Genomic DNA, 27,986 nt, shown 5'->3' on the forward strand with positions numbered 1-27,986 from the left:
CCGGCGCCCTTCTTTGGTTTTTGGCGGAGGATTGCAGTGGATTCCTCCTCCAATGCTCGCTGGTCCTGGAGATGCAACCGCACCTGTACTCCACCGAACGATCGAAGGTAGCCTTCCTAATATCCCAGTTACAAGGTAAAGCACTACAATGGGCCGATTCCATTTGGACCCAAAATAATCATCCAGTCATATTCTAGCTTTGTTGACCACTTCAGAGACATTTTCGGTAGAACCGCCTGGGATTCATCCATTGGTGAGAAACTTTACAATCTAAAACAAGGAAAGATGACTGTAAAGAAATATGCTCTTAAGTTCGGGACTCTTGCGGCCACAAGTGGATGGAATGAGCCCAAGCTCGATGGGCACTATTCTTTACCCACTTTAATTTCTCAATTTCCTATTGACCCGGATCCAAGAATATCAAGGCTGACGCCTTATCCCGTTGTTAGACCCCTGAAGAAAACCTGGAGGAACCTGAAGCTGTATTCCTTGAAAAACTGATCACAATGTGTAGGAGGCTGCCAATTAGCTGAACATATACTTTTAATTAGTGACAGTTAGCCTGCATTGCGGGTTTTGTTTAATAAATTCCATAGTGTTGTACAATACAGAATTTGGACATTTTATTTGTTCCAAGTTTAATTGAATATCTTTTAATAACAGCACAGCTGAAAATAAACCAAATCAAAAATCAACGTTACATTTATGATTAGGTTTTCTGATAAGCGGGAGTACTTCAGAACTCTTCAGAGTTCTTGAATCACGTTATGCTGACATCGTTAGGTTTTTAGCAGCTCTCCTCCTTGACAGGAAATGGGTCCAGACAGTTTGAGCATTGTTGACCCTTATAGCTTTAAGACCACAGATGGGAGAAAGGAGACTCTTCTAATTCCATTGGCAGTAGCTGATTGTGCAGTGTGTTTGTGTGTTTGTTCCCTGTCCTACATCACCCTGTGCCCAATGACATGTTGTAACAATGTGCAAATTTCCAAACAAAAGCAAAATATATTTACTTAATTTAATTATTATTCAGCTTATATTACTATGTTGCTTTTGGATCTTTCACCGATTAAAACATGTATTTAACAATTACTGAAGTTTGTATGAACAGAACTAAAACACCCGGATGCATAAATACCTGTTCTGCTAGTTCAGTGTACAAAAAAAAAAAAAGGACAAGTTCATTCACTCCACACACTTGAACTCACGCTTAAGAGGACTGTGTTGTTTGTTCATAAACAGACTAACACTTCAACACAAGGTACAGCTTATTTTATGACATTTATTACTATTGTTGTTTTGTTGATTGTGAGTTTATTTATGGAAAATGTATAAATATAATTGCTCTTTAATGGTAGAAGCTTTCAGTTTCACTTTGTTTTACCTTATGCCCAATGACAAAATTTATGTTGTAACAATGTCCAAAATCCCAAACAAAAGTTAAATATATTTATTTTAAAATTTAATTTTTATTCAGCTTGCATTTATATGTTGCTTTTGGATCAAAACATGTATTTAACAATTACTGAAGTTTGTGTGAACAGAACTAAACACCTGAGGCATAAATACCTGTTCTGCTAGTTCAGTGTAAATAATTGTGGTAAATAAACATGGTGTAGGCTGTTATATTGCAGATGTAGTAAGGTTTACTTCAATATAGTGGTTTATACAATATGGATTCCTTCACAACAGCTTTACATACAGTAGGTGTAAAAAAGTAAAAGAAATGTCAGAGTTCTTCATTTTTAGTGAGTTAGTCATTTTAATTACTGAATCTGGGAACCCTCAATATAATGTAAGTATAGATACCATGCACTTTTTAAAAATCCAAAGTTATAATTTCATGGGATGTTTTGTGAAGTGTTTTTAGTTTCAGGTGATCAACTAATGCAGAATATACATAATGGACGTATTCAAACAAATGTCTGAAGTGTCTGCAGTTGCTTTGAAATCATACGCATACACCTAAACCAAATTTACATGTGACTTGTTTTCTTTACAATGCTGCTTCTCATAGACAACAGTCTAAAAATTATCCAGAGGGGAAATTGTAACCTCTCATCAGAGCATAAAACAAACATGTATGCAACATTAGTAACACTGTTACAGTATACAAAAAAACAGTTATCTCTTTTCTTTTATCACTTCTTAAAGTTTTTTTTTTTTTTTTTGTATAATCAGTACATACAACCTGAAATGAATGTGAATGCATGTAAATGCCCACAGGGTGATGAACAGTGAGACAGACCTGAAAGACGTTCAGATGAGCTGACCCATTGCACATAGACACTCACAACACCAGTGGACGACACAATGGCCGACAGAGAAGGCAGATGTGAGTTAAACTTTCATGATCAGTCCTCTTAATGTAATCTTGGCCATATTCAGCATCAGAATATCAACAGTCTAATTTATAAACAGCTAAAAACTGCTAGATGGTTATTAATGAGAGTGACAACTGTGTTTTATAACCAAATAATCAGGGGTATCGTAGCGGGGGAGATGGTGGACGTGAGCTTCAGGGGTCCACAGAATACTTTAATGTGCTTGCTCAATATTTTTGCATTTATTATTATTATTATTATGATCTTTTATTGGCTCTATTTTGTAAATCTATGACTAAACTGGTGCTATTGTTGGTATATTTTATTGAGAAAAATTGTAAATTATGTAGCTTCTTTAATCGCAATATGCATAATTTTGTTTTGATTGAAGGATGCAACTCCTCCAACACACACTCAGTGGATCAAAATTATGGTACAAAATATTAAGCTGGAAATAGATGTACTCTTTGTGGTTTATTGTTTTTGTAGTAACAGTAGTTCTAAACTTAGCTTTATTTGATCCTTATTGGTGCAAACCACTATTAGAGATTAATTATTTCTTTATTAACAGCATTAACATTGCATAAGTCTATTGAGTGTGATTGGGTTTTGCATGAGTGTCCCCATAATTGAACCATGCACTATAGGCTAAACAACAGCATTTATTGTAAACAAAATTTTATTTCATTTGTTGCCTCTGTTTTTATTTAAACATGGTTATGATATTTAACAACCAATCAGTAATTAGTAATCATCTCATTCATAACAACTGAGTGAAATGAATCATCACTCGTGTCAGCAAACAATCAGTGTTTAAACTTCAGAAAAACAACAGATATTTTTGCTGTTGACATATCTGAATGAATTAGAAACTTCCCCACGATGTCTATGAGAAGGGGGCGTGCACTCAACAAATTAAAACTCAGTCAACTGCATGCTTAAGCTCATTCATCTCTGCATGTGCAAAGCTGTCAAAATTGGGGTGTTAATGCAGGCCATTTTTTTCCAGTTTAACAGTGTGAAAAATATTTAAAGAGCAATATTTCTGTATATTCCCCACTTGCTGAAGGGCACAGGTAAATATGACATTTATTATAATGAGTGTGAATAATGTGAAGATTGATTTAAGTCCACTTAAACTAGAAGTTGATATTTTTTTAAGTCTAATAAATGTTCAAATTGATAGCTGTCAATTATACAGTAATGTTGAATGACTATAGTCAATGTTTAAATATTAAATATTACCAAACAACAGATGGTGTATGTTAATCTTCATAAAGGCCTTTCCACACAACCTCTCCTCTCTCTCTCTTAAGATGTACCCTTGCCATGACACATTGAATAGTATATTCAAAACTAATACACCAAACTCCCGTGAGATTTCCAGCTCTTTTAAAATTTTGAGCCAAAATCAGTAAACAATTAAATAATAATTTGCTATTTAATTAGCTTTGTTGTAATGCTTTTCTCTCTGCAGCGAGTGAGAGGAAGACTATGGACAGACGCAATAGGAGCCAGAGTATGGATGGACGCCCCAAAAGTAAGTATTTGAATGAAACACAACAGTTTATAGATTTAAACTGTGTGTACTGCTTTTTCATATGTGTGTGTGTGTGTGTGTGTGTTTTGCAGTGGACCGTAGTCCAGATTTGGATTGCCCTTACAGTAAGTTAATTAATAGTGTGATATATTTTTATAGTTTTAATGAGCTGTGACTGACACCTAATGTTGATACATTTATATGTTAGTTTACTGAAAAATATGTTGAGAGCTTTAATATTCACCAAAGACTTAAAGGGTTAGTTCACCCAAAAATGATTTCTGTCATGAATAACTCAATAATGTCATGTTTTCATTTTTGGGTGAACTATCCCTTAAATAATCAGTTATTAAATACTAATATTAAAATTATATTTAAAGCTGCAATCTGTAACTTTTTTTTTTTTTGGTTAGAAATTATTCAAAATAAAAGTACATTACATAACCAGCCATTGTACAAAACTATCTCCTTACCTTGTTATTTAGGTAGACATGTTATTACTTAGACATGTTATTTACTAGTTCTAGTGAAAATTCTTATTTGGGTCTTCCGACGCAGAATCTGTGATTCTTAAGTACAGCGCATATCCACACCAGTGTGGTGACTGACAGCCACACATACACCTCAAAGGGATCTAAAATATGATCGTGCAGAATAAGGCATTAATATGTGCTTTAAATACTAATAAACAGCCAATATGCTAAAAGTATGCATGCTAATAACTACATAGTTAATAGTGAGAATTTCCGCCTAAACTAAAATATATTGGAAAAACAATTAATTTAAAAAAACAGCTATGTAAAATAATATACTTTTTTACCATATTAATTTCCTAAGCTGAGCTAAGCATTCTTTCAAATTACACATTTTCTTTGTGCTACCTTTAAGAAAATGAACCCAAAATCAAAGAAAGAAAGAAGAATATAACATCATCAGCGACTGAAGAAAAACATGGGGTGAGTAATTAAACCAGCTACTGCCTTTTTTCATAATTTATCAATGCAGTTTTCATGGTAAATATGTTACTGGGCTCAAAATGCTTAAAAGATCTGAATATAAAGACAACATAAAACATGAACAAAACTGTGATAAATGTGTATGAATCAAATTCGGCAATTTAGATAACCAAAAAAGAAGCAGGTTTTGTAATCATCTGAGAAGGCTAAGAAGGCTGTTTAATTATTTAACTACGATGCCAGAGTCTACAGGTGATGATTAGATTAGATTCAACTTTATTGTCATTATGCAGAATACAAGTACACAGCTAATGAAATGCAGTTACAGTAGCATCTAACCAGAAGTTCAAGAATATAGTGTTCTATATACATTTAAGTACAGAGTAAGTAAAGCTATGATACAGAATGTACAGTTGAGTTGTATAGCAAGTATTGAGTATTGAGCAGAGTATATACAGAATATAAATAGGAACGCAATGTAGGGATTGTGTGTACATTATGAACAAAGCAATGTAGGATTATATAAACATTATGAACAGCAGCAACGTAAGAACAGTGGTAATAAATACAGTTGGATGAGTGTGCAAAAGTATTTTTAAACAATGTATTCTATGCAAAATAATAGTAGTGCAATGATATTTTTATAGAAATAAACAAAAAACAATGACCAGTGACAAAGCTCCAGGCTGCGGTTAAATGGTCACATTTTGGTGCTACATCTGGCTGGTGCACTCTGGTTATGCACTTTCTTTTCTGTTGAGTATGATTAACACAGAACAATAAACTCCGAAAATGCAACAAAACAGTGCTAGTCATTTGAACTGCACGTTGTTGACTGTTTATCAGCTTGGTTTAATAGGCAGCACCATGTAAGCTCAGAGCATGTGTGTTTACTCACAAACTGATCTCAACCAGGCAACAATGAGTTTGTCACAATCTGTGTTAAGGGATGGACACATAGATAAGATCGTGAGCAAATAGGCTTTAATAACTCACAAACAGGAATAATCAAGACAAGGGCTGGTTGGTGACATGTGAGGTATTGACTTACAAGACTTGACATCAATGAACAGAAGGGAGCAACTTAAATACATGATCCACACTAGGATAATTACTGTAACTAGACACACCTGAACAGAATGACACAATCAGCAAAAGGGACATGGCACAAAAGGAAAAGTCCAAAGACAGGAACTGTGACAGAAGTTACCCTCCCGGATGGTGCAACATTGTGCTGAGATAGGAGATGGCGACGGGATGAAAAAGAGATTGAGAAGAGATGACACTCCCGGTGGAAAACTGCAGAAGATGGATGGACATCCTGAGGAGGACAACATACAATATTCAGGGAGGTGCAGGTGGAGGAGATGACCAGGGAGGAAGGATAGAGGGAGGAGCCAGGACAGAGCTGATGAAGGAAGGAGCCAGGCAGGAGCTGAAGGAGGATGGAGCCAGGAGCAGGAGGAACTAGGCGGGGCCCAGGCCACAACCCGGAAGGCTGCCTACGGTGGAGCCGATGGAGGGAGGAGCCATGGTAGAGAAAGTGCTGAAGACTCCAGGGGGCCGACTGACAGAGGTGGAGCCCAGAGTGTAGATGGAAAGCCATGGATCCAGGGTGATGCAGAAGATCCGGAGGGCCAAGGTGGCCAAGGCCCAGGTGGGGAGCCAGAGCGACAGGGGACCAAGGTGAATTTGGAGGGAGGGAGCAGCCCGACAGAGGAATGAGATGAAGCCGGAGGAGAGTAGTCCCGAGGCAAGGGCAGGTCGATGACTGACCAAAGTAGAGACAGAGAGACGAGGGAGCCTGGTGGAGCTGGTGTACTGATGGGACTAAGTGGAGACGAGGAAGCTAGGAGCCATGTAGGGCAGCAGCTATCGATTATTTTAGTAATTGGTATATTATCAATTATTACATAGAGTAATCGACTAATTGGATAAGAAGTAATTTTAAGTATTTTAAGAGCAATACTAAATATACGCTGATCACGTGGAGCTGACCGTCTCCGAAATAGGCGAAACACATTTTTAAATAGGCACTGTTTTTATAAATAAACCGCATATTTGAGTTTTAAACAACTACATTCTCGCCTGAAATACTTTTAAAATTACATTTCATGCCACAATAACAGTAATATTTAGAAAATGATCAGAATAAATGGTGGTTGAAATCCTAATGCTGCGAGAAATCAGCCAATCAGCATGTTTAGCGCTCAAGTCCCGCCTCCGAAAGTTCCGGAACTTTGAAAAAGTACTTCCTCGCAAATAGGGACTTTCTGAGGGGCATTTTTTTACCTGGAACTTTATTTAGTTCCTGGTTCCTGTGGTGTCCTGATACTCGGCCACTGGGACTGTGGTTGGGAAAGAAATCAGGACCATTAATCCAGATTCCAAACTTGAGAAAAACATCAAATCTCATGCCTCTGGAAGCTGCATCTGCAGGATTCAACTTGGAACTAATCTATCTCCAATTAGTTGTTGCTGAAAGAGACTGGATGAATGACACTCTGTTTGCCAAGAAGGTTTTGAATCTTCTTGTAGTGTTTGTGTTGTAACTTAGAACTGTTGTGCTGTCTGACCAAAAGGTAGATTCGTCTAAAGGAATTTGCAACTCTGTTTTAAGTAATTTGTCAAGACGCACAGCCAAGATGGCAGCCACAAGCTCCAGTCTCGGTATTGCCGTTTGCTTTAAAGGTGCTACCTTTGCTTTTCCCAAGACAAATTTTGCATTGGGTTCACCACTACTGTTTGAAATTCATAGGTAAGACACAGCTCTAAATCCAGTTTCGCTGGCGTCGCAAAAGTGGAGCAACTCTGCCAGTGTTAAGTCTTCAAATCCTTTGGGAATGAAGCATCGATTTACGCTATAAGTTCTCAATAGACTCAAATCATCCAGCCATCTCTGCCAAGATTGACTCATGTGCAGTGGAACTGTCCCATCCCATCCTAACCTCAGTTTGCATAACTGTTGCAAAATTTGCTTAGCGGGAAGAATGACTGGGGCTACAAAGCCTAAGGGATCATTAAGAGAACTAACAATGGACAGTATGCCACACCTGGTCACAGAGTGAGGTTTGATTTCAGGACTGAAGTTGAATGTGTCACTTTCCACATTCCATTGAACGCCAAGGGCTCTTTCCATGGGCAGCTGGTCTCTACTGAGGTCCAGTTGATTAACCCCTTTAGCTCTATTCTCTTAGAGGATAGCAGATAAGAATGTGTGGTTATTGCTTATCCATTTATTGAGTCTAAAAACCCCTTTGGCACATACTTGGCAGAATTGAAGCAGCACTCCCAGGAGTGAGTTAGTCAGATCTGGGCCTTGCAAGAGTTCTTTGTTCAGAGATGTTCCACCAAATGTGGCTGCACAATCAAACACGTAGTTTCTCTTTACGAGGGTGATAGACTCTGTGGTGTGGCAGGTACCACACCTTTCCAAGTTCTACCTCTTGCTCATTTTGAGGTATGATCTCTGAGTCCAAATGACTTAGGAGTGCCTCAAGGGTCAGTTCTAGGACCGTTATTGTTTTCACTGTATATAAATGATCTCCCAGACTGCTGTCAGGGTGTAAATTGCCATTATGTTGACGACACAGTTATCCATGTGTCAGCAAAAACAACTGTACTGGCTGGGCAGCAGTTAACACAGGCTTTACATAACATCTCAAGATGGCTTCAGCTGTCCCATTTAACTCTAAACACACAGAAAACTTTCTCAATGTGTTTTTCTATCAACCAGAGGTCCCCTGACAGCATCTTTGAGGTTTATTTAGACCATGAACCCATTCAGGAGGTTCATGAAACGAAATAATCTTGGATAAACACCTGAAGTTTCAAAATCAAGTAAATCATGTTTGCAGGAAAGTCAAATCAAATCTGAACTGTTTTCGTTTTATTAGAGGAGAGTTGTCACATCACACAGCTTTATTGTTTATGCACGCAATGGTTTTTTCACATCTGTCATACTGTATAACAGCATGGTCACAAACATCAGCGTCCACTTTGAAACCAGTTATCTCTCTATATAAACAGGCAATTAAGATATTTGACAAAAAACCAATGAGATGGCATCATTGTGATATCATACAAAAGCATAAGCTTTTTACTTTTGAATTTTTTTTAAATTTTAGTATTTTGAAATTGACTTTTAAATATATGAACAACTGTGTGTCGCCACTGTTCTCTGGCCTCATGGAGAGGAGTCAGGACTCTTTTAGACCGTCCACCAGAGCCTCAGTTAGTGGGGATTGTGTGCTCCCGAAGTTTAGAACATCTTTTGGACAGTCTAGCTTCTCCTTCAGAGGGGCTACACTATGGAACTCTCTTCCTACTGGATTAAAATTGCAGAACAATATTAACATCTTCACCAGAGAGCTCAAACAGTGGCTTAAATCGGGCCAAAGTTGTTCCCATGTGTAAACTGTGCCGTGTTTTGTTTAGCAATTGTGTTTTTTTCTGTTGTAAAAGCCCCTATGGACAGGTGTTGAAAATTAGCACATGTGCTATAACACTTTAAACAATGCATCTGGTTTGTCCAATGTTATTGCTATGTCCATATGAAATAAATAAAAAAATAAAAAAATATCCTTTTTCAAGCACATCATCATTTGTAAAATGATGGGTTCTTTCTAAACCTCTAAACCAGAAGGTGTTGTGCTCTTTGCTGGGCTATGCACTTGTTATTGGGCATACTCACTTTGGCATCACTTAATGGTAATTTCAAGTAGTAATGCTCTTCTTTAAGTGTGGCAGAAAATGATACTATATCCATAAACTGCTTATCTTTTACAGACATTTCAGTATTGTCATACTGCTGTTCTACAAAGTCTTGGTTATACTGTCTAATTATCAGCTCTTCCAAGTTACCAATGGATATTCGATTGACTTACATTGATCCCATACATCACCATCCATGTTGAGACTCAGTGGGCCATTAATGACCCAACCAAGGAGTGTTTTTACAGCGTATGGTCCACTACCCACGCTGTTAATTACTCTCCATGGCTCCAAGGCTTTTGGAGCATTTACTCCAATAAGTAACCCAATGGCAGCATCTATTGGAGTTAAATCCACATCTTTCAAATAAGACCACCTTTTTATGTCTTCCATTTTGGGGACGTTATCTTTGGTGACTGGGATTGTGCTTTGAGTATACACATCAGGTAATGCCAGGTAATTATCTCCTTTTAATGCAGCTACTTCAATCCCAGAGATTTTGTAACTATAAACTGTTTTTTCTTTACCCATCGTTTTCAAAAGTATATCTGTCTTTTGCCCAGGAGCATTCATTCTTCCATTAGCTGCTCAGTGCAAAATGTTGCCGAGCTGCCTGGGTCGAGAAAGGCTTAAGTTTGTAGAATTTTGTTCCCTTTTTTTAACTTTACTTTCACTGGGACTATAGCGAGTGCACAGATTTTGTTGCCGGCCCCAGTATGGCTTCCAGCATCCATTGAAACTAGAGCACTGGACAGTGATGATTGTTTTGATCCAACTTTTGATTCGTTTGTTTTTTCTTGATCTTTCTATCAATATGAAGTACAGTAGGATGATTGGTATTAAAATCTGACAAATCAAACGCCTTTGACAATTGCTGTTCATGTGCCCCTTTCCCAAGCACCCACCCAAAACACATTCCATTGGCTTTCAGAAACTCCACCTTTTCTTTGTTGGATTTCCGTTTGAACAAATCACACAACCCTATTACATTATCTTTCACACAAAATTGTTCATAACCGGCATTGACTGCTGTGGCAAAACTGCTCCCACTACTGGTCATTCTTACATTGGGTTTTGCAGTTTGTTTTGTTTTAGGAATTCTTCTGGTATCTGCTAAACACCAAATTTCAAAAAAAAAACAGGGCATGACTCGTACCTGTTTCTCAATGATCTCAAGAAGATCCTTAAACTTTGGTCTTTGTTGGGCATCATCTTGCATATTGCAAACAACAGATCTCCATTTGTCATGTAATTTAAAAGGTAATTTAGACACAATGATCTTCATGTTTGCTGCAATTTCCAAATCTTCAAAAAAACGAACTTTGTGCCAGGTATTGAAGCAGCCTCTCAAGAAGAGTGCATAAGATCTCGGAGCAGGACCATCTTCTTTTATAACAGGCCAGTTTAGAGCTTCATCAATAAATGCAGATGTTATTTTAACATTATTTCCAAAGTTCCATTCCAACTGTTTCTTTGCTTCATTGTAACCTATCTGAGGATCCATGTGAGTGCAACTGCGCACATGACTTTTAGGTTGTCCTGAAGTAAATTGTTCAAGATAATACAATCTTGTCTTGCATATTATCTGTTTTGCTTTCGATGATTTGCTCAAAAGCCTTTATGAATGCTCTGTACTTGAGTGGATTACAGTACCATAAAATATGGGATCTCCCTTACTAGAAGAAGAGACAGCTGCTGTTGCCTGACTAACATCTCGGTGATCTCATTTTGTTTTCTCATGACATCTACAGGAGCATTGCCCTTCAAGTTAGCAGATACACCAATTTGATGACCTTTTGATTGAGCACCCTGTCGTTCAGTTTTAATCACTTGCTTTGTGGAACGGTGAGGAACTGATCCTTTGGCTGAAGACAATTTTGTTAATGCTTGAGCCAACGGTTTTGACAGCATAATGGCAGGAAGGATATAATCAGTGGATGTACTAGACTCCAAGTCGAATGTGTCAGACAAATTTTTTTTCGTTTTGAAACACTGCTTTGATTTTTTGTTATTGATGCAGACTTGAGAATTTTCACTTTTACATTGACTGCGGCCAGTTCAGCATTCAAGGCAAGTTTTTCTCTTTTTTTGCGGGCTTCAAACGGGCTTCCTCCATGTCCAATACATGTTTTTGTTCTAAAGCTTTTGCTTTTACCATGAGCGCAGCACGCTCTGCTTCAGCTTGCAAGCAAGCTACTGACGCACTGGGTGATTTGCTGCTCTTACTAGAGGCCTTACTAGATGCTTTATCTAGCGGTATCTTTTATACGTTCAGCCTCCTTTTCTAGATCGTGCCTTTTGTCTAATTGAGACACACTGTCATCTGGCCCAATACAGGGTTTCCCATACATTCATTAATTTGTGGCAGCCCGCCACAATATCACCGCTGACCGCCACGGATTGATTCAGATTTTTAAACTATTTAATATGGGTACAATTGTATTTTATTGTAGAGCTGTGTGCTGCTTGCTCCCTCCCTCTCACAAACTGACAACGGAGGCACGCGCGACTAGCCCCTCCTCTTCGAACACGATCTTAATCAAAACATGAGCATGCGTTAGTTAGAAGATGGATTGTTGCCGGTGCTTAATGCTTATTCCCCCAGCGAAGATTCCAGAATCAATCCGGAGTTGAATGGTTAGTAATGAACACTGTTGCTCAACATAACTCTGAGAAGTTAGTCTATGTTAAGCGCTGTCGCGTTTCCATTACAGATTCACGCAAAACTTTTGTGTTTTTTTTTCTAAATATCGACAAACAACTATTGAGAAATTATGGCGTTTCCATTAACTGATGCGACTAAAACGTCATTTTTTTCCCTCTCGCGATCAGTCATTCCAAAATTCATGGCAACGGATATATATATATAGGTTTATATATATCACAGCCACCAGACTAGACATTATATTATTATTATCTCCAGGTTGGTGTGTGTTGGTTTTTGTCCACCTCAATCTCCAGCTTTCTTTGTGTGTGTATGTGTGTGTGTGTGTGTGTGTCCACCTCCAGGTCCAGTTTGGTGTGTGTGTGAGCCTGTGTGTGTCTGAGTCTGTGTGTGTGAGTCTTTTTGAATGTTTGAGTGTGTGAGCCTGTGTTTAAGTGTGTCAGTAAGTTAGTGAGTTTGAGTGTGTGTCCATCTCCAGGTCCAGGTTTGTGTGTGAGCAAAATTTGCAACAAGAAGTCTGTGGAGCAGGCATAGCATAGAAAGTGTAGCAATGGCATAGCAATGTAGCAATAGCAATGTCTTTAAAGGGATAGTTCACTCAAAAATGAAAATTCTATCATCGTTTACTCACCCTCAAGTTGTTCCCAAACACCACACCACCACAATCAATCAATCAATCAATCAATCACCTTTATTTATATAGTGCTTTAAACAAAATACATTGCGTCAAAGCACTGAACAACATTCATTTGGAAAACAGTGTCTCAATAATGCAAAATGATAGTTGAATTCAGTGATGTCATCTCTGTTCAGTTAAATAGTGTCTGTGCATTTATTTGCAATCAAGTTAATGATATCGCTGTAGATGAAGTGACCCCAACTAAGCAAGCCAGAGGCGACAGCGGCAAGGAACCGAAACTCCATCGGTGACAGAATGGAGAAAAAAACCTTGGGAGAAACCAGGCTCAGTTGGGGGGCCAGTTCTCCTCTGACCAGACGAAACCAGTAGTTGAATTCCAGACTGCAGCAAAGTCAGATTGTGCAGAAGAATCATCTGTTTCCTGTGGTCTTGTCCTGGTGGTCCTCTGAGACAAGGTCTTTACAGGGGATCTGTATCTGGGGCTCTAGTTGTCCTGGTCTCCGCTGTCTTTCTGGGCAGTAGAGGTCCTATCTAGGTGCTGATCCACCATCTGGTCTGGATACGTACTGGATCCGGGCGACTGCAGTGACCCTCTGATCTGGACACAGACTGGATCTGGTGGCCACTGTGACCTCGGAACAAGAGAGAAACAGACAAATATTAGCGTAGATGCCATTCTTCTAATGATGTAGCAAGTACATCAGGTGTTATGTGAAGTGTTTCCGGTTCCGGTTTACCTAATTAATGCAGCCTAAAAATCCTTTAACGGATTTGGATTTTAAAAGCATATTAGTATGTTATGTGTATGCCAGGTTAAAGAGATGGGTCTTTAATCTAGATTTAAACTGCAAGAGTGTGTCTGCCTCCCGAACAATGTTAGGTAGGTTATTCCAGAGTTTAGGCGCCAAATAGGAAAAGGATCTGCCGCCCGCAGTTGATTTTGATATTCTAGGTATTATCAAATTATGCAAATTGAGTTTTGAGAACGTAGCGAACATAGAGGAGTATAATGTAAAAGGAGCTCATTCAAATACTGAGGTGCTAAACCATTCAGGGCTTTATAAGTAATAAGCAATATTTTAAAATCTATACGATGTTTGATAGGGAGCCAGTGCAGTGTGGACAGGACCGGGCTAATATGGTCATACTTCCTGCTTCTAGTAAGAATTCTTGCTGCTGCATTTTGGACTAGCTGTAGTTTGTTTAATAAGCGTGCAGAACAACCACACAATAAAGAATTACAATAGTCTAACCTTGAAGTCATAAATGCATGGATTAACATTTCTGCATTTGACATTGAGAGCATAGGCCGTAATTTATTTAGTTTTACAAATGCTAGAAACGTGGCTTTCTAAGGAAAGATAGCGATCAAGTAGCACACCTAGGTTCCTAACTGATGACGAAGAATTGACAGAGCAACCATCAAGTCTTAGACAGTGTTCTAGGTTATTACAAGCAGAGTTTTTAGGCCCTATTATTAACACCTCTGTTTTTTCTGAATTTAGCAGTAAGAAATTACTCGTCATCCAATTTTTTATATCGACTATGCATTCCATTAGTTTTTCAAATTGGTGTGTTTCACCGGGCTGCGAGGAAATATAGAGCTGAGTATCATCAGCATAACAGTGAAAGCTAACACCATGTTTCCTGATGATATCTCCCAAGGGTAACATATAAAGCGTGAAGAGTAGCAGCCCTAGTACTGAGCCTTGAGGTACTCCATACTGCACTTGTGATCGATATGATACATCTTCATTCACTGCTACGAACTGATGGCGGTCATATAAGTACGATTTAAACCATGCTAATGCACTTCCACTGATGCCAACAAAAGTTCAAGTCTATGCAAAAGAATGCTGTGGTCAATTGTGTCAAACGCAGCACTAAGATCCAATAAAACTAATAGAGAGATACACCCACGATCAGATGATAAGAGCAGATCATTTGTAACTCCAAGGAGAGAAGTCTGAGTACTAGGATACGGTCTAAATCCTGACTGGAAATCCTCACATATACCATTTTTCTCTAAGAAGGAATATAATTGTGAGGATACCACCTTTTCTAGTATCTTGGACAGAAAAGGGAAATTCGAGATTGGTCTATTATTAACTAGTTCTTTGGGGTCAAGTTGTGGTTTTTTTATGAGAGGCTTAATAACAGCCAGTTTGAAGGTTTTGGGGACATATCCTAATGACAATGAGGAATTAATAATAGTCAGATGAGGACCTATGACTTCTGGAAGCACCTCATTTAGGAGCTTAGATGGTATAGGGTCTAACATACATGTTGTTGGTTTAGATGATTTAACAAGTTTATACAATTCTTCCTCTCCTATAGTAGAGAATGAGTGGAACTGTTCCTCAGGGGGTCTATAGTGCACTGTCTGATGTGATACTGTAGCTGACGGCTGAATGGTTGCAATTTTATCTCTAATAGTATCGATTTTAGAAGTAAAGTAGTTCATAAAGTCATTACTGTTACTACAGAGTAATAGAATTCTATTCACAAATAAATCTCCTAAACCCTCATATTTTTCTTCTTCCTTCTCATCGTCTCTCACATCCATCCAACCTTTAATTCCGCTAAGGAATTCTCGAAAACGAATTAACTTTCGTACCAGTCAGAATGATCTGCTTCCTTTTTATCTGGGTCTTTCAACAAACTTTGGACGACAACTTGCAAATTCATAAACTCAGCCAAAATACAATTAAACTTTTCAACTTGAACATCAACTGCTTCCATACTTTCACCCGCTTCGATCGGGTTATTGATTTCATTTTGTTTCCGTGTAAGAGCTCCAAGTTTCCCTCTTCGTTTAGCGAGCAACTTAAAAAACCTTTCTTCCTCGTTTTCTTCTGATCCTTCATCCATTTTAACTTAAATTCGTTTCAACAATAAACAATGCCAATTTTCCTTTACTTTTCTCATCTCGCAAATCTTCGAACAAACAAATTTTCAACAAACAAAGCACTGAGAGCACGGCGGCTCAATGTCTGGCTTTCCAATCCCATTCCAATCCCATTCCAATCCCGTCCATTCTCCACAAAGTCCATGAAATCATTTGCTCCACAATCCGCCATGTAAATCCAAGGTATTCCAGAATTTAGACAATTTTTTTACTTGATGTTTCGGCCTTTGATTTGGCTGCGGAAGCATGGTAGCGGGCCTCATTCTGAACACACTTCTGTATACCTGTATAATACCTGTAATACCTGTAGTTACCGACTCCCGAGTATATTTGGTCCCCGCAGCTGCATTGTCGCTTCCGTGTTAGTCAAAGCGCAGGGCTCCAGACAGTAGCCGAATAACTGTGAATATTAAACTGCAAAATACTATTTAAATATTACTCCTGCAAATTCTACACCTCTGTGGGTGACGGGCGCAGATGCGCGGGAGCTTGTTGTTTTGTAATCTCTGCCGTGTGTCACTATGTGAGGACACGAACGCATATACCGTCACTTCATGAGGATTTACCATTTCATTTGAGAAAACTGTCATATCATAAACACAGACACTCAAAGATCTTCATGGCAGCCCATTAAAATAAATGTTTGGTTTAAGATGAGTAAATTGACAATATATTAAGCTACTGTTGTAGCCTACAGTAGATTTAGCTATGTGTCTATGTAGTAGTAATAATAATACGTCTCTATTAATAATTATGCCTAGACGGTTGCTTGTTTTTTACTTGTTTTGTTGTAAAGAGATTATCTGATTAATATATCATTTTTTATATTCCTAGACTTATTTGTTGCAGTTTTTTATACAGTTATATGTAAAACTAAAATACCTTTTTTATTTTGCAGTGTTAGATTTTTGGCTGCGTTTGAAGTTCTTTTTCGCTTAAGAAAATAAATAATACTATCAAATTCATGTCAGATAATAAAAATACTGTAATGAATACAGTAGTTCACCATGTATTTGTTCATGTTTTATTAAGGGATCAGTCTGAAGCACACCATAAAATAATTCTAGCAATTTACACAGGGCTAGTAGTATATACAGCTGTATATACAGATACACACCCAGGTATCGGATCAGTACTCTGTATCGGCCGATACCCTGAGCCCAGGTATCGGAATCGGTATCAGGAAGAGAAAAAGGGTATCGGAACATCTCTAAAAATTATGTCTGACCCACTTCCCTTCTTCCGGCGTCCTGCCATTCGGTTTACTGCCCCTTATGACGTTTACAATTTCTTAATTAGCAAATTGAACTAAAACCAATAATATTTAAACAAATAATATACAAGGAAATCTACTTTCTTAAATGGCTACAACACAGCTGGTCGCGGCTCCCACAAACTAATCTCGACCAGGCAACAATGAGTTTGTCACACTCTGTGTTAAGTGACCAAATATGCTTTAATAATTCACAAACGGGAATAAAAAGGGCAGGTTGTTGACATGCGAGGTATTGACTTACAAGACCTGACATCAAAGAACAGAAGAGAGCAACTTAAAAACATGATCCACACTACGATAATTACTGTAACTAGAAACACCTGAACAGAATGACACAATCAACGAAAGTGACATGGCACAAAAGGAAAAGTCCAAAGACAGGAACTGTTACAGAAGTTACCCTCCCGGATGGTGCAACATTGTGCTGAGATAGGAGACGGCGACGGGATGGAAAAGAGATGGAGAAGGGATGACACTCCCGGTGGAAAGCTACAGAAGATGGATGGACAACCTGAGGAGGACAAATACAATATTCAGGGAGGTCCAAATGGAGGAGATGACCAGGGAGGAAGAATAGAGGGAGGAGCCAGGACAAAGCTTATGAAGGAAGGAGCCAGGCAGGAGCTGAAGGAACATGGAGCCAGTAGTAGGAGGAACTAGGTGGGACCCAGGCCACAACCCGGAAGGCTGCCCATGGTGGAGCCGATAGAGGGAGGAGCCATGGTAGAGAAAGTGCTGAAGACTCCAGGGGGCCGACTGACAGAGGTGGAGCCCAGAGTGTAGATGGAAAGCCATGGATCCAGGGTGATGCAGAAGATCCGGAGGGCCAAGGTAGCCAAGGCCCAGGTGGGGAGCCAGAGCGACAGAGGACCAAGGTGAATTTGGAGGGAGGTCGGCTCTAGCCCCTGTTCCAGAGTCTAGCCCATTCAGGGCTCCTGTTCCTGAGTTTAGCCCACGGAGGGCTCCTGTTCCAGAGTCTAGCCCATTCAGGGCTCCTGTTCCTGAGTTTAGCCCACGGAGGGCTCCTGTTCCAGAGTTTAGCCCACGGAGGACTGCGTTACCTATGTCTGACCCATGGAAGGCATAGGAGCCTGGAACCTATCTCAAGTATTTTTTTTATGGCTTCTGAACTGTCTGTTCTGTTATGGCCCTCTGAACTATCTGATCCGCCATGGTCTCCCAAGTCCCTGGATCTGCCATGGCTGCCCAAGCTTCTTGCTCCACCAAGTCTCCCCAAGCTCCCTGATCTGCCATGGCACCCTGAACGGGTACGGCTCTGGAGGCCTGCTGTCCTGTGTCTGTCCTGAGGGACCTCCAGACCACCCACCTCCCCTCCCCATTGGATATTGTGTACCGCGAGGATACAGGGGGAGTAATGTCATACTCTGTTTCATCTCTCATGTTGTGTTTTCCTCCCCCACATGTTCCAGTTTTACAGTTCCAGTTTTTTACAGTCTATGGCCAATTATCAGGTTGTGCATCAGTAATAATGGTCTGTGAGGAAACAGTTTACAGAGTAAATTAACTAAATGATTATTATTATTATTATGCCCATATTTGTTTTTTCCTATTCCTGTCCATATTTAGTTACATTGATTCCAGCTGGGATAATTAGTTACTGTGTATATAACCGACCAAGTAGTAATAATTATTAGTTTCTGTTAGTTTCATATTTCAAGACACTCCACTCAAAGTTTTACTTACTAGTGTAAGAAAATTGTGTTTATTGTTTTAATTTCTACACATTTCTATAGTCTTTCTATATAAATATATGATCTGAAATGCTTGATTAAGAATCTTAGCAGATTTTAAACTACAAAATGAAGTCCAGGACTAGTGTTTATAGTTTTTTTTATAGTTAAAGGGGGGGGTGAAATGCTCGTTTTCACTCAATATCCTGTTAATCTTGAGTACCTATAGAGTAGTACTGCATCCTTCATAACTCCAAAAAGTCTTTATTTTTATTATATTTATAAGAGAAAGATAGTCTGTACCGATTTTTCCCGGAAAAACACTAGCGCCTAGAGGCGTGACATGTGGGCGGAGCTAAAGAATCACGAGCGCCAGTAGGCTTTTGTGTTGAGAGCATGTGGAAGCTGTGACACAGATCCAGAGGCTGAAATTTAACAAGAGCAGCATCAGCAAAGGCGGTATGCTATGTGGTATGTACTGAAAATGTATATATTTGCTCAGCGGTTTTGGAAAATTACTAAGTTCCACTTTATGTCGTCTTTTTTTTTTTTTTTTTTTTTTTTAGCTGTAACGTTACATGTGGAAAGTGCAGTTTGATGACAACATCGCATGTTGTTTACTTGATGTGCTTACGCGCTGATAGCTAAGTTAACAACACAGAGATATTTGAAGCAGTTTTACTCACCGCATGTGGTTCCAGCACACGATCGTGACCCTTTTCCGTTGGGACTGCATTATCCTTAAGAAATAAACGACGTGCAATCCGAAATGCAGGGAACAAACAAAAACACTTGCACAACTCCGTTGATGTTCTGTAAAAATAAACTCCATCCACTGGTCCCTTAATGCTGTTTCTCTTTTGGTAATCTGTGCAGGGTTGTCTTGCCCTGGCAACCAAAAACACACTTCTTTTGTGACTTTTCGCGACGCTCTCGCTCTGATCAGTGAATCGCTCTGATCAGTGAAATGTCTGTGCTCAGCCTCTCTCTGCTCTGCTATATGGGAGCGCGCGCTCTTCCGGCAGAAGAGCGCGCACTTAGGACCCATATAAGGAAATTCCGCTCCATCTAACGTCACACAAAGCCATACTCGAAAAAAACTTTCCGAAACTTGTGACAAACCGGAAGAGGTTTTTTTGGAACAAAAATACTCCTTCAAACGTACAACTTAATTTTTGAAACTTTGTCCATGTTTAGCATGGGAATCCAACTCTTTAACAGTGTAAAAAACTCAGTATGCATGAAATAGCATTTCACCCCCCTTTAACAGCATTATGGTACTCGTTGTTTGGTTAAAAGAACAGATTCTACCATCCAAGTAATTGAGGAAAACTTTGAGAGAACAAAATAAATAACCTGACATTGTTTTTATGCTACAATTAGCTTTTTTAATGTAAGAATGGTCAGTCTAGATTAATTGTATTAATCAGTTCTTTAAAACTTAAAATCAATGACAATTTGTTTATTTATCTAACAGGGAAAAGACAAGGACTTTGGAACCAGAGTCAGACCAGATCAATGGCAAGAAGAGAATAAAACAATTTCTTCTCTATTTCACATGCTTCATCTTGAAGACAGACACCATCATAAACTGAGAGCTGCTGATGTTCTTCAGATAACTGAACATTCATTACAGTCTCATGAGTCTTGTCCTGAAGAAGAGCTGATCCAGACTTTTATAAAAAAACTACTGTTGATGAACTACAGAGCAAGATATATCAATGTTAATAAGGCTAAAGAACAGGTTCAAGTACAACAAAGAGACAATAACTCTGAAGATGAGGATACTATATTTGATAATTTTTTTAAAGAAAAATCTTCATCAAACAAAGGAACATGTCAATCTGATCTCATTCACCCAATGGATGTTCAGATGGCTGTGTTTCATTGTGCTGATGGTTTCCTGAAGCAGCTGATGGTGACTAAACTGTCCCAGTGTCAGTACGCTCTGCCTCTCCTTGTTCCTGATCCAGTCACAAAACAGATTGAGTTTCCTCTCTGGACATTCAGACAAATCAACAAGAGCTGGAAGATGAGAAACACCAACAATGAGACCATCAGTAAATCCCAGCCGATCTACAAGGCAGAAACTCCGATGGTGTTTTTCTTCAGATTTGGCTCTGTGTCTTCATCCAAGTCTCAGCTGATGAACAGTCTGATCAATGAGAAACACAACACGTTCTTCCACAGGAACTGTCCAGGGAGCAGCAGAACCAGAGTCCTGATGGATGGAGTGGTGGAGATCGCCTGGTTCTGCCCTTCTGGAACAAATGATGATAAATTCACTGACTGTGTTGCCTTCTGTAATCTACATGGTGATGCAGGAGACCATGAGAAACAGCTGCAGATCCTCACTGAAATGGCATCAGTCAATGTTGTTGTTCTACCACAACCTCAGAGAAATGACAGTGCAACAAAAATCCAAAAACTCTTCAAGTCTAAAAAGCCACTCATTTGTATTTTTACTGAGGATGAATCTACTGTCACTGAGCTGAAGAAAGGGAAATTCAAAATTGGTTTGAAAGACAGAAATCAAGCAGATGTATCTGAAGAACTCAGAAGAGCTATAAAAGATTGTCTTTCCCAATCATCTTCCACTTTCAGACTTGAAGATGTGTCCAAATATTCAAACATCAGAGTAGATGAGGAAGAAAATGATGACTGCGGGAATGGAAGAGAAGCAGCACAGCAGATGATGAGTTTACTGGAGAATAAAGATCTGACAGAAATCAAAGAATCATTTCTGCCTCATCAGGGGAAACTGTGGCATCAGTGGAGTCAGAAGAACAAAGAACTACATCGTCCTCAAAAAGATGAGATAGAAATGGACATCAGTAGAAAACAAACAGATTTGAATAAAATGCGTGAACAGCAGCATGAATCTGACATCAGTGAGTTCATGAAGCTCTTTATTAATGAAATTTGTTCAAATGCTGTAACTAAAAAGATATATTTTCTGAAATGGCTTGAAATATTCCTGGATGAATATATTGCTGCCGATTTTTCTACAATACATAAATATGATGAAAAGTGGTCAACCGTTGTCAGATTGGAAGAGAATTCTGATAAATTTGAGCAACTGACAACTGAACAAACTGCACTTCAGAGAAAATCTGAGGAACTTCAAGCTGCAGCCTTTGGTTTGGAGCACATCATGAGGGAGATCGGTCAGATCTATGAATCATGTTCATCAGTGAATAAGAACAAGAAAGATCTGGAGGTCCACTTCTATTCTCTCCCGAGTCTTGCAGCAGAGATGATGATCTCTGGATTTCCTCTGGAGCTGATGGATGGAGATGCTGCTCATGTTCCTGTGATCTGGATCTCTGCTGTTCTAGATGAACTCGTCCAGAAACTGGGAGACCAGCGAGTCTTTGTGCTGTCAGTTTTAGGGCTTCAGAGCTCTGGGAAATCCACCATGCTGAACGCCATGTTTGGACTTGAGTTTGCTGTCAGTGCTGGAAGATGCACCAGAGGAGCTTTCATGCAGCTGGTCAGAGTATCAGAAGAGATGAAGACACAGCTGAACTTTGACTACATTCTGGTTGTTGATACTGAGGGTCTTTGTGCTCCAGAACTGGCTGGGAAATCAACAAGAGATCATGACAATGAATTGGCCACATTTGTTGTAGGTCTTGCAAATCTGACACTGATCAATATTTTTGGAGAAAATCCTTCTGAAATGCAGGAGATTCTTCAGATTATTCTTCAGGCCTTCATGAGGATGAAGAAGGTCAGACTGAATCCCAGCTGTGTGTTTGTGCATCAGAACGTTTCAGACGTCACAGCTGGAGAGAAAAACAGGAAGGGCAGGAGACGACTGCAGGAGACACTGGATGAGATGGCAAAACTTGCAGCTGAAGAGGAAGTTTATGATGCAGAATGTTTCAGTGATGTCATTAGATTTGATGTTCAGAAAGATGTGAAGTATTTTGCTCATCTCTGGGAGGGAAACCCACCCATGGCACCACTGAACCCAAAGTACTGTGAGAACATTCAAGAACTAAAAGAAACTATTATGTCTCATGCAGCAAAATCCAATAAAATGATGCTGATAGAATTAAAAGATCGTATTAAAGATCTCTGGGAGGCTTTACTGAATGAACGATTTGTCTTTAGCTTCAGAAATTCTCTGGAGATTTCAGCCTACAGGAAACTGGAGACCGAATACAGCAAGTGGTCCTGGAGTCTACGCAGTGCCATGATGGAGACTGAGAACAAACTACACAACAAAATAGAAAATCAAGTAATTCATGAGATTGAAGAAACTGATCTTCAAGGAGAACTGAAGGAGACAAGTGAAGAAGTTGAAAAATCAATGTCAGAATTCTTTGAGAAAGACACTGATGCAAATATACTGATTCAGTGGAAATCATCATTTGAAATCAAAATAAAAAATGTTCAGGAAAGCATTGTGAAAGAAACTAAGAGAAAATTAAATGAGATTCTTCAGCAGAGAGACCTGAAGAAAAAGATTGATGCCCAGAGGACAAATCATGAAAACACTCTCTATGAAAAGAGCAAAGAACTTGCCTTAAAACTTAAACAGAAAGCAAATGATGAAGAAACACTGAAAAAAGAGTTTGATTTGTTTTGGGAACAGAGTGTAAAGAAGATCATGAGAGAAACTCCTTCAATCAAAGACATTGACATAATAACAGATGTAAAAAGGCTTCTCAGTGACATGCATCAGGGATACCTCACTGTAGAACAGATAAAAGAGGACATTGAAGACAGTATTTTCAATGTGATAAGTTATCATAAATACATTATTTTAAAAAGGTCGACAAAAAAAGAGATTAGAGATACTGTAAAAGATCCTTGTCAAACAGTAAATGCATCATTTGGAAATGATCAAAGTTTGTCTCCAGCGGACGAAGCCCAGATCAGATCATTAGTCACAGATGTTGTTCAGCAGACAGACAAAATGATTCAGTCATTTAACATTTCAAAGATGGGCTACAACATCAGCTGCGTTCAAAAACTCACAGGTTACATCAAGACAAGAGTAACAGAACATCAGACAGTACAAATGAAATATGTGTTCAAGAAACAGTTCTTTGTGGATTTAGATCTGTCCATCTTTAAAAGAGCAAAGGAGAAGATCACTGACCAACACAGACTGTTCAGGGAAGCCAATGATCCTGTTCTCTATTTGGAGAGGAGAAGGGAAGAGTACTACAGTATTTTCCAGAAATACTGTCGTGGAGCTGCATCAGCTGCCATTTTTGGAGAGATCATCTGTCAGAAACTGAAAGAGCCCATTGAGCAGAGTGTCTACAAGAAGACTGCCAAAGATTTGGCAGATGAAATGAGATCAAACTGTGAATCACTGAATGGAAACAGATCAAATCTGGAGAAACACATCATGAAGACACTGGCAGAGGAGGAGGACTTTGACAAATACATGAACTACATTCATAATCCCAGAGATCACTTCAAGAGTTTCATCAGAGATGAAGTCTGTCGGTACATCACTGATAAATTCAGTGTCAGTGTTTTACCAAAGATGAAGGAGAACATTGAACTTCTGCAGCAGAAGATCATGAAAGCAGCTCATGAATCCACTAAACATGTTCAAGAGAAGAGAGAAGATGAATCTACTGAACATGTCAAAGTCAACAGTGGGGATGTTAGTTTGTGGTTGAAGAGTTTCACACAACAGCTCTCAGGTGAGCTGATCTTCTCTGAAAAAGATCTCAGTGGAGTCAAACATGATAATGTTGATGATTTCAAACTCCTAGAAGATGTGATAAGACAAGAACTTCCTGCTATAATGTCTGACATCAGCAATAGATTCAATACAAATACTTTTCCAGTAAATCTGGACTGTAAATTCAGACCAGATGAACTTCTGAGTGATCACTTCTGTCGGTGCTGTTGGGTTAAGTGTCCATTCTGTACTGCCATATGCACCAACACCATAGAAAACCATGATGGAGATCACAGTGTTTCCTTTCATCGTGTCAGTGGAATAAACGGATTATATTACAATAATACAGATTACCTGTGTACCCATATCTGCACATCAGCTGTAGCAAACAGTGCTCTGTATTTTTATCCCAATGAAGCACAAAAAGTCCTCTGGAGAGATTACAGAACAGCAGGAGAAGAGTATGCAAGGTGGAGCATCACCTCTGATCTCTCTGAACTGCCCTACTGGAAGTGGTTTGTGTGTCGATTCCAGAAATATCTGGAAAAACACTACAGTAAAACATTTGAGGGACAGGGTAAGATCCCAGATGAATGGAAGAAATACACTAAAGAGATTTCTCTAGAGAGTTTGGATAAATACATTTAGTTTCTCATTTGAAAGTCACTTTGTTTAAAAGCCTTAGATGAATACATTTAAATTTAGATGAACAAGTAAATTATGTTTTAGGTCTTTGTTTTAAAAAACACAATGTGAAGTGACTTTGTTCCTCACTCCAGTGAGTCTCACATTAAATCATCAGTTCTCAGAATACTGTACATCAGAGAACAGTGTAGAGATTTAAGTAGTAGATTTAAAAAATATATTTTCAAAGCTGTTTGACTTGACTCTGCATTACAATAATTTCAATTGTGAAAACTATTTTTTTAAAAGGGGATATACAAATTTTCTGCCAATCTCATGTTAATCTAGAGTACCTCGAATACGCTGAAGAGTCTTTAGTTTTATCAGATTTATAAAAGACAGATAAAGCTTGAAGATTCTCCTATGCAAGTAAACAATGCATGCACGTAGTGATGCTGATAAAGAACATGCATGCACTGCACCTTCTTTATGAGCAGAGGAATGCACAATCTATTTTAATATTTAGCTTGCGGGTTGGTTTATTCTTATTTTGTGTCAGGAGTTGTCAGAAATACTGGTTAACTCATGAAACTTTTGAAATGCAAATTTCACAATTTCACAATTTCTATTACTATTTTGATGTTTGCAGGTCAATTTGACAGCTGTACAGACCCTAAATAAAAACATGTATTTGATGTACATTGTTATGACTGTTTTCCCACCCTGTTTAGTCTTGCAGTAGTCTTCATCAGAGACAGTAGGGAAAGTTTATCTCCCAAAGATTAATAGCTGGTTATGTTTCTGTGGGTGTGTGCCTGTTTTTTCTTTTTCTGCACTCTCTTTCACTCTCTCTGTCTTTTCTTAGACTCACCCCAGTGTCTGCCCGATGGGGTTTCCTTCTTAATTTACCTGCATGAAGTCACTCTCAGTGCCTGCAGTCTATGTTTTACATAGAACGACAGATAGAGTGTGCGATAGTTTACTTTGACTCACTCACTGTCTTTGCTGTTGTTATTGCAATGAATTATCATAACCATTTGCTACGGTGTTATTCTTGTGTCAGCTATGTTGTGTTATGTCACCTTTTATTGTCTATTTTTGTCATTTTTCCACTGTTATGATTCTCCTAGTGACTAGTCATTCTGTGCACCAGGGAAAAGTGGACAGGTAAGACATCATGTGATATACTGTACATAGGGCAACATATAGAGGTGTGTTAGTCAGCCATACTGTATTTGTATTAGATACACTATGTTAGTTAGGAGTGAGCACCAAGCCCTGTAAGTTTTGTGTTTAGCTAAAGCAGGGTATCTAAATACTGCAGACCTTTTATTTTATTGGTATTTTTGACAGTTAGAATTGGGTTTTGTTTTGTTTTCTTTGGCATACTTGTATCCTTTCTCCCGTGGTGCTTTCTTTTTCTTCTTTTTTTTTTTGTCTTCATTGTAAATATTGTATATATATATTTTCCATTTTGTACCTTTTCATTACCATTATTTCTCATCCCTTGTTATTTTTGTTATCCTCCGATGGTGTATAATAAACTCAATTCCTTTTTCCTAATTTTTGTCTGTCCATTCACACATGCACAAAAAAATATTATCTATTAAATGTTACTTATTTCAACCCTAGACAACATCTAGAGTCGTAACTCCGTCTCTAGAAATTTCACACATTTTGGACTGAGATACTGATACAGATTAAATTAAATTAAATGTATGCATTTAGCAGACGCTTTTATCCAAAGAGACTGACATTGCATTCAGGCTATCAATTTTTACCTATCATGTGTTCCCTGGGAATCGAACCCACAACTTTGCACTTAACAACGCAATGCTCTACCACTTGAGCTACAAGAAAACTCCTAATTAAGAAGTTTCAAAGTTGAAGGATGTGTTGGAAGGAGGGTGAGGACAATGATAAATGGTTTTCGGATTATTCAGAGGACAAGGAAGAGTTTGCCATGTCTTCCTCCTCATCAGAGAGAAATGATGAACCACAGCAATCATCAAGTTCTAAGCAATGGAAATCAAAAGATGGTAAATAGATTGGACAGCTATGCTACCAAAAAGCCTAGGAGGGCTGCCGTCATCCAGGGTTATCAATAACATTGTATGTCTCTACGATTTGCAGATTTCAGGAGTTCACAACATTCACTCTGCTTTTGGACTGCATTTACAACCAATAGAAAAGCCTATTCAGGAGAGATCTGGAGGGAAGACGTTTGTTTGAGAAATGCAAACTATTTGATCTTATTGATTTGAATGCTTGCAAGAATTGCTATTTTTAGCTGGAGTGTACCAGTAAAATGTAGAGGTAATGGTCAATTTATGTAATTCATAAATCGGAAGGTCAGTATTGCATGCAATAATGTCTCTAGAAAGATTTGACATGTATGTTTTGGGTCATTATTGAGTTGCAGAATATTTACTATGAGTATAAAAAATTTATGTTTGAGAAAGTATGCTACAAAATCCACAGTGTTAAATTAATGCTGCTTAGTGTCTCATGGGTCCACTCTAGGCAAAGAAAGGCAAGGCAAGTTTCTTTTACATTGCATATACAAAATGTATTACATAAAATGTAAGAAAATTATAATAATAATAAAAATACATTTTAAATTTAGATTTAAAACTCTTTAAGATGTTTAAAGTGAGTTTAGAAAATGGTTATTAGGGGTTGAACGACTACAGATTTTTTTAAGTCAACTTTTATGTGATGAAAGTCGAGTCGAAGTCGACTAGTCGCTGATGACATCATTAATGAACAAATAAGTCTGGAGCTGGGAAAACCCCTTGAGCACAGCCATGGCATATGACACAGAGCTGTGTACAGATAAAGTAGCACAGTACAGATTACATTCATATGAAGTAGTAGTGACGCTGTGGATTTTGTTATCAACAAATATATGCTTGAAGTTTATAGTTTCTAAGCTATTTTGTTGAGAAATCACAGAACAGTGTTGACAGTACATCTCTTAGCTGAATGATTCTGCG

General features: G+C 38.6%; 1 protein-coding gene across 2 annotated transcripts; it reads left to right on the forward strand.

The window, feature by feature from the left end:
• LOC113067756 (interferon-induced very large GTPase 1-like) lies at nucleotides 1-26,730 on the forward strand. Of its 2 annotated transcripts, none has more exons than XM_026240212.1 (6): nucleotides 1-107; nucleotides 2,227-2,335; nucleotides 3,802-3,864; nucleotides 3,957-3,989; nucleotides 4,753-4,820; nucleotides 20,191-26,730. In XM_026240212.1, exons 2-6 carry the CDS (start codon nucleotides 2,314-2,316, stop codon nucleotides 25,012-25,014), a joined length of 5,010 nt encoding a protein of 1,669 aa, XP_026095997.1. In that variant the 5' UTR covers nucleotides 1-107; nucleotides 2,227-2,313; the 3' UTR covers nucleotides 25,015-26,730. The 2 variants fall into 2 exon arrangements, with proteins under 2 accessions (XP_026095997.1, XP_026095996.1); XM_026240211.1 differs by lacking the exon at nucleotides 1-107 and adding an exon at nucleotides 118-1,261.
• The last annotated feature ends 1,256 nt before the right edge of the window (nucleotides 26,731-27,986 follow it).

Source organism: Carassius auratus, linkage group LG28B, assembly GCF_003368295.1.
Source record: "Carassius auratus strain Wakin linkage group LG28B, ASM336829v1, whole genome shotgun sequence".
NCBI lineage: Eukaryota > Metazoa > Chordata > Actinopteri > Cypriniformes > Cyprinidae > Carassius > Carassius auratus.

What these genes read in the sequence shown, in the direction of transcription:
- LOC113067756 (XM_026240212.1), top strand. Translation starts at nt 2,314, where the DNA reads ATGGCCGACAGAGAAGGCAGAT. An exon ending in GGCCGACAGAGAAGGCAGAT is followed by an intron (nt 2,336 to 3,801) that starts GTGAGTTAAACT and finishes TTCTCTCTGCAG; the next exon opens with CGAGTGAGAGGAAGACTATG. An exon ending in AGATTTGGATTGCCCTTACA is followed by an intron (nt 3,990 to 4,752) that starts GTAAGTTAATTA and finishes GCTACCTTTAAG; the next exon opens with AAAATGAACCCAAAATCAAA.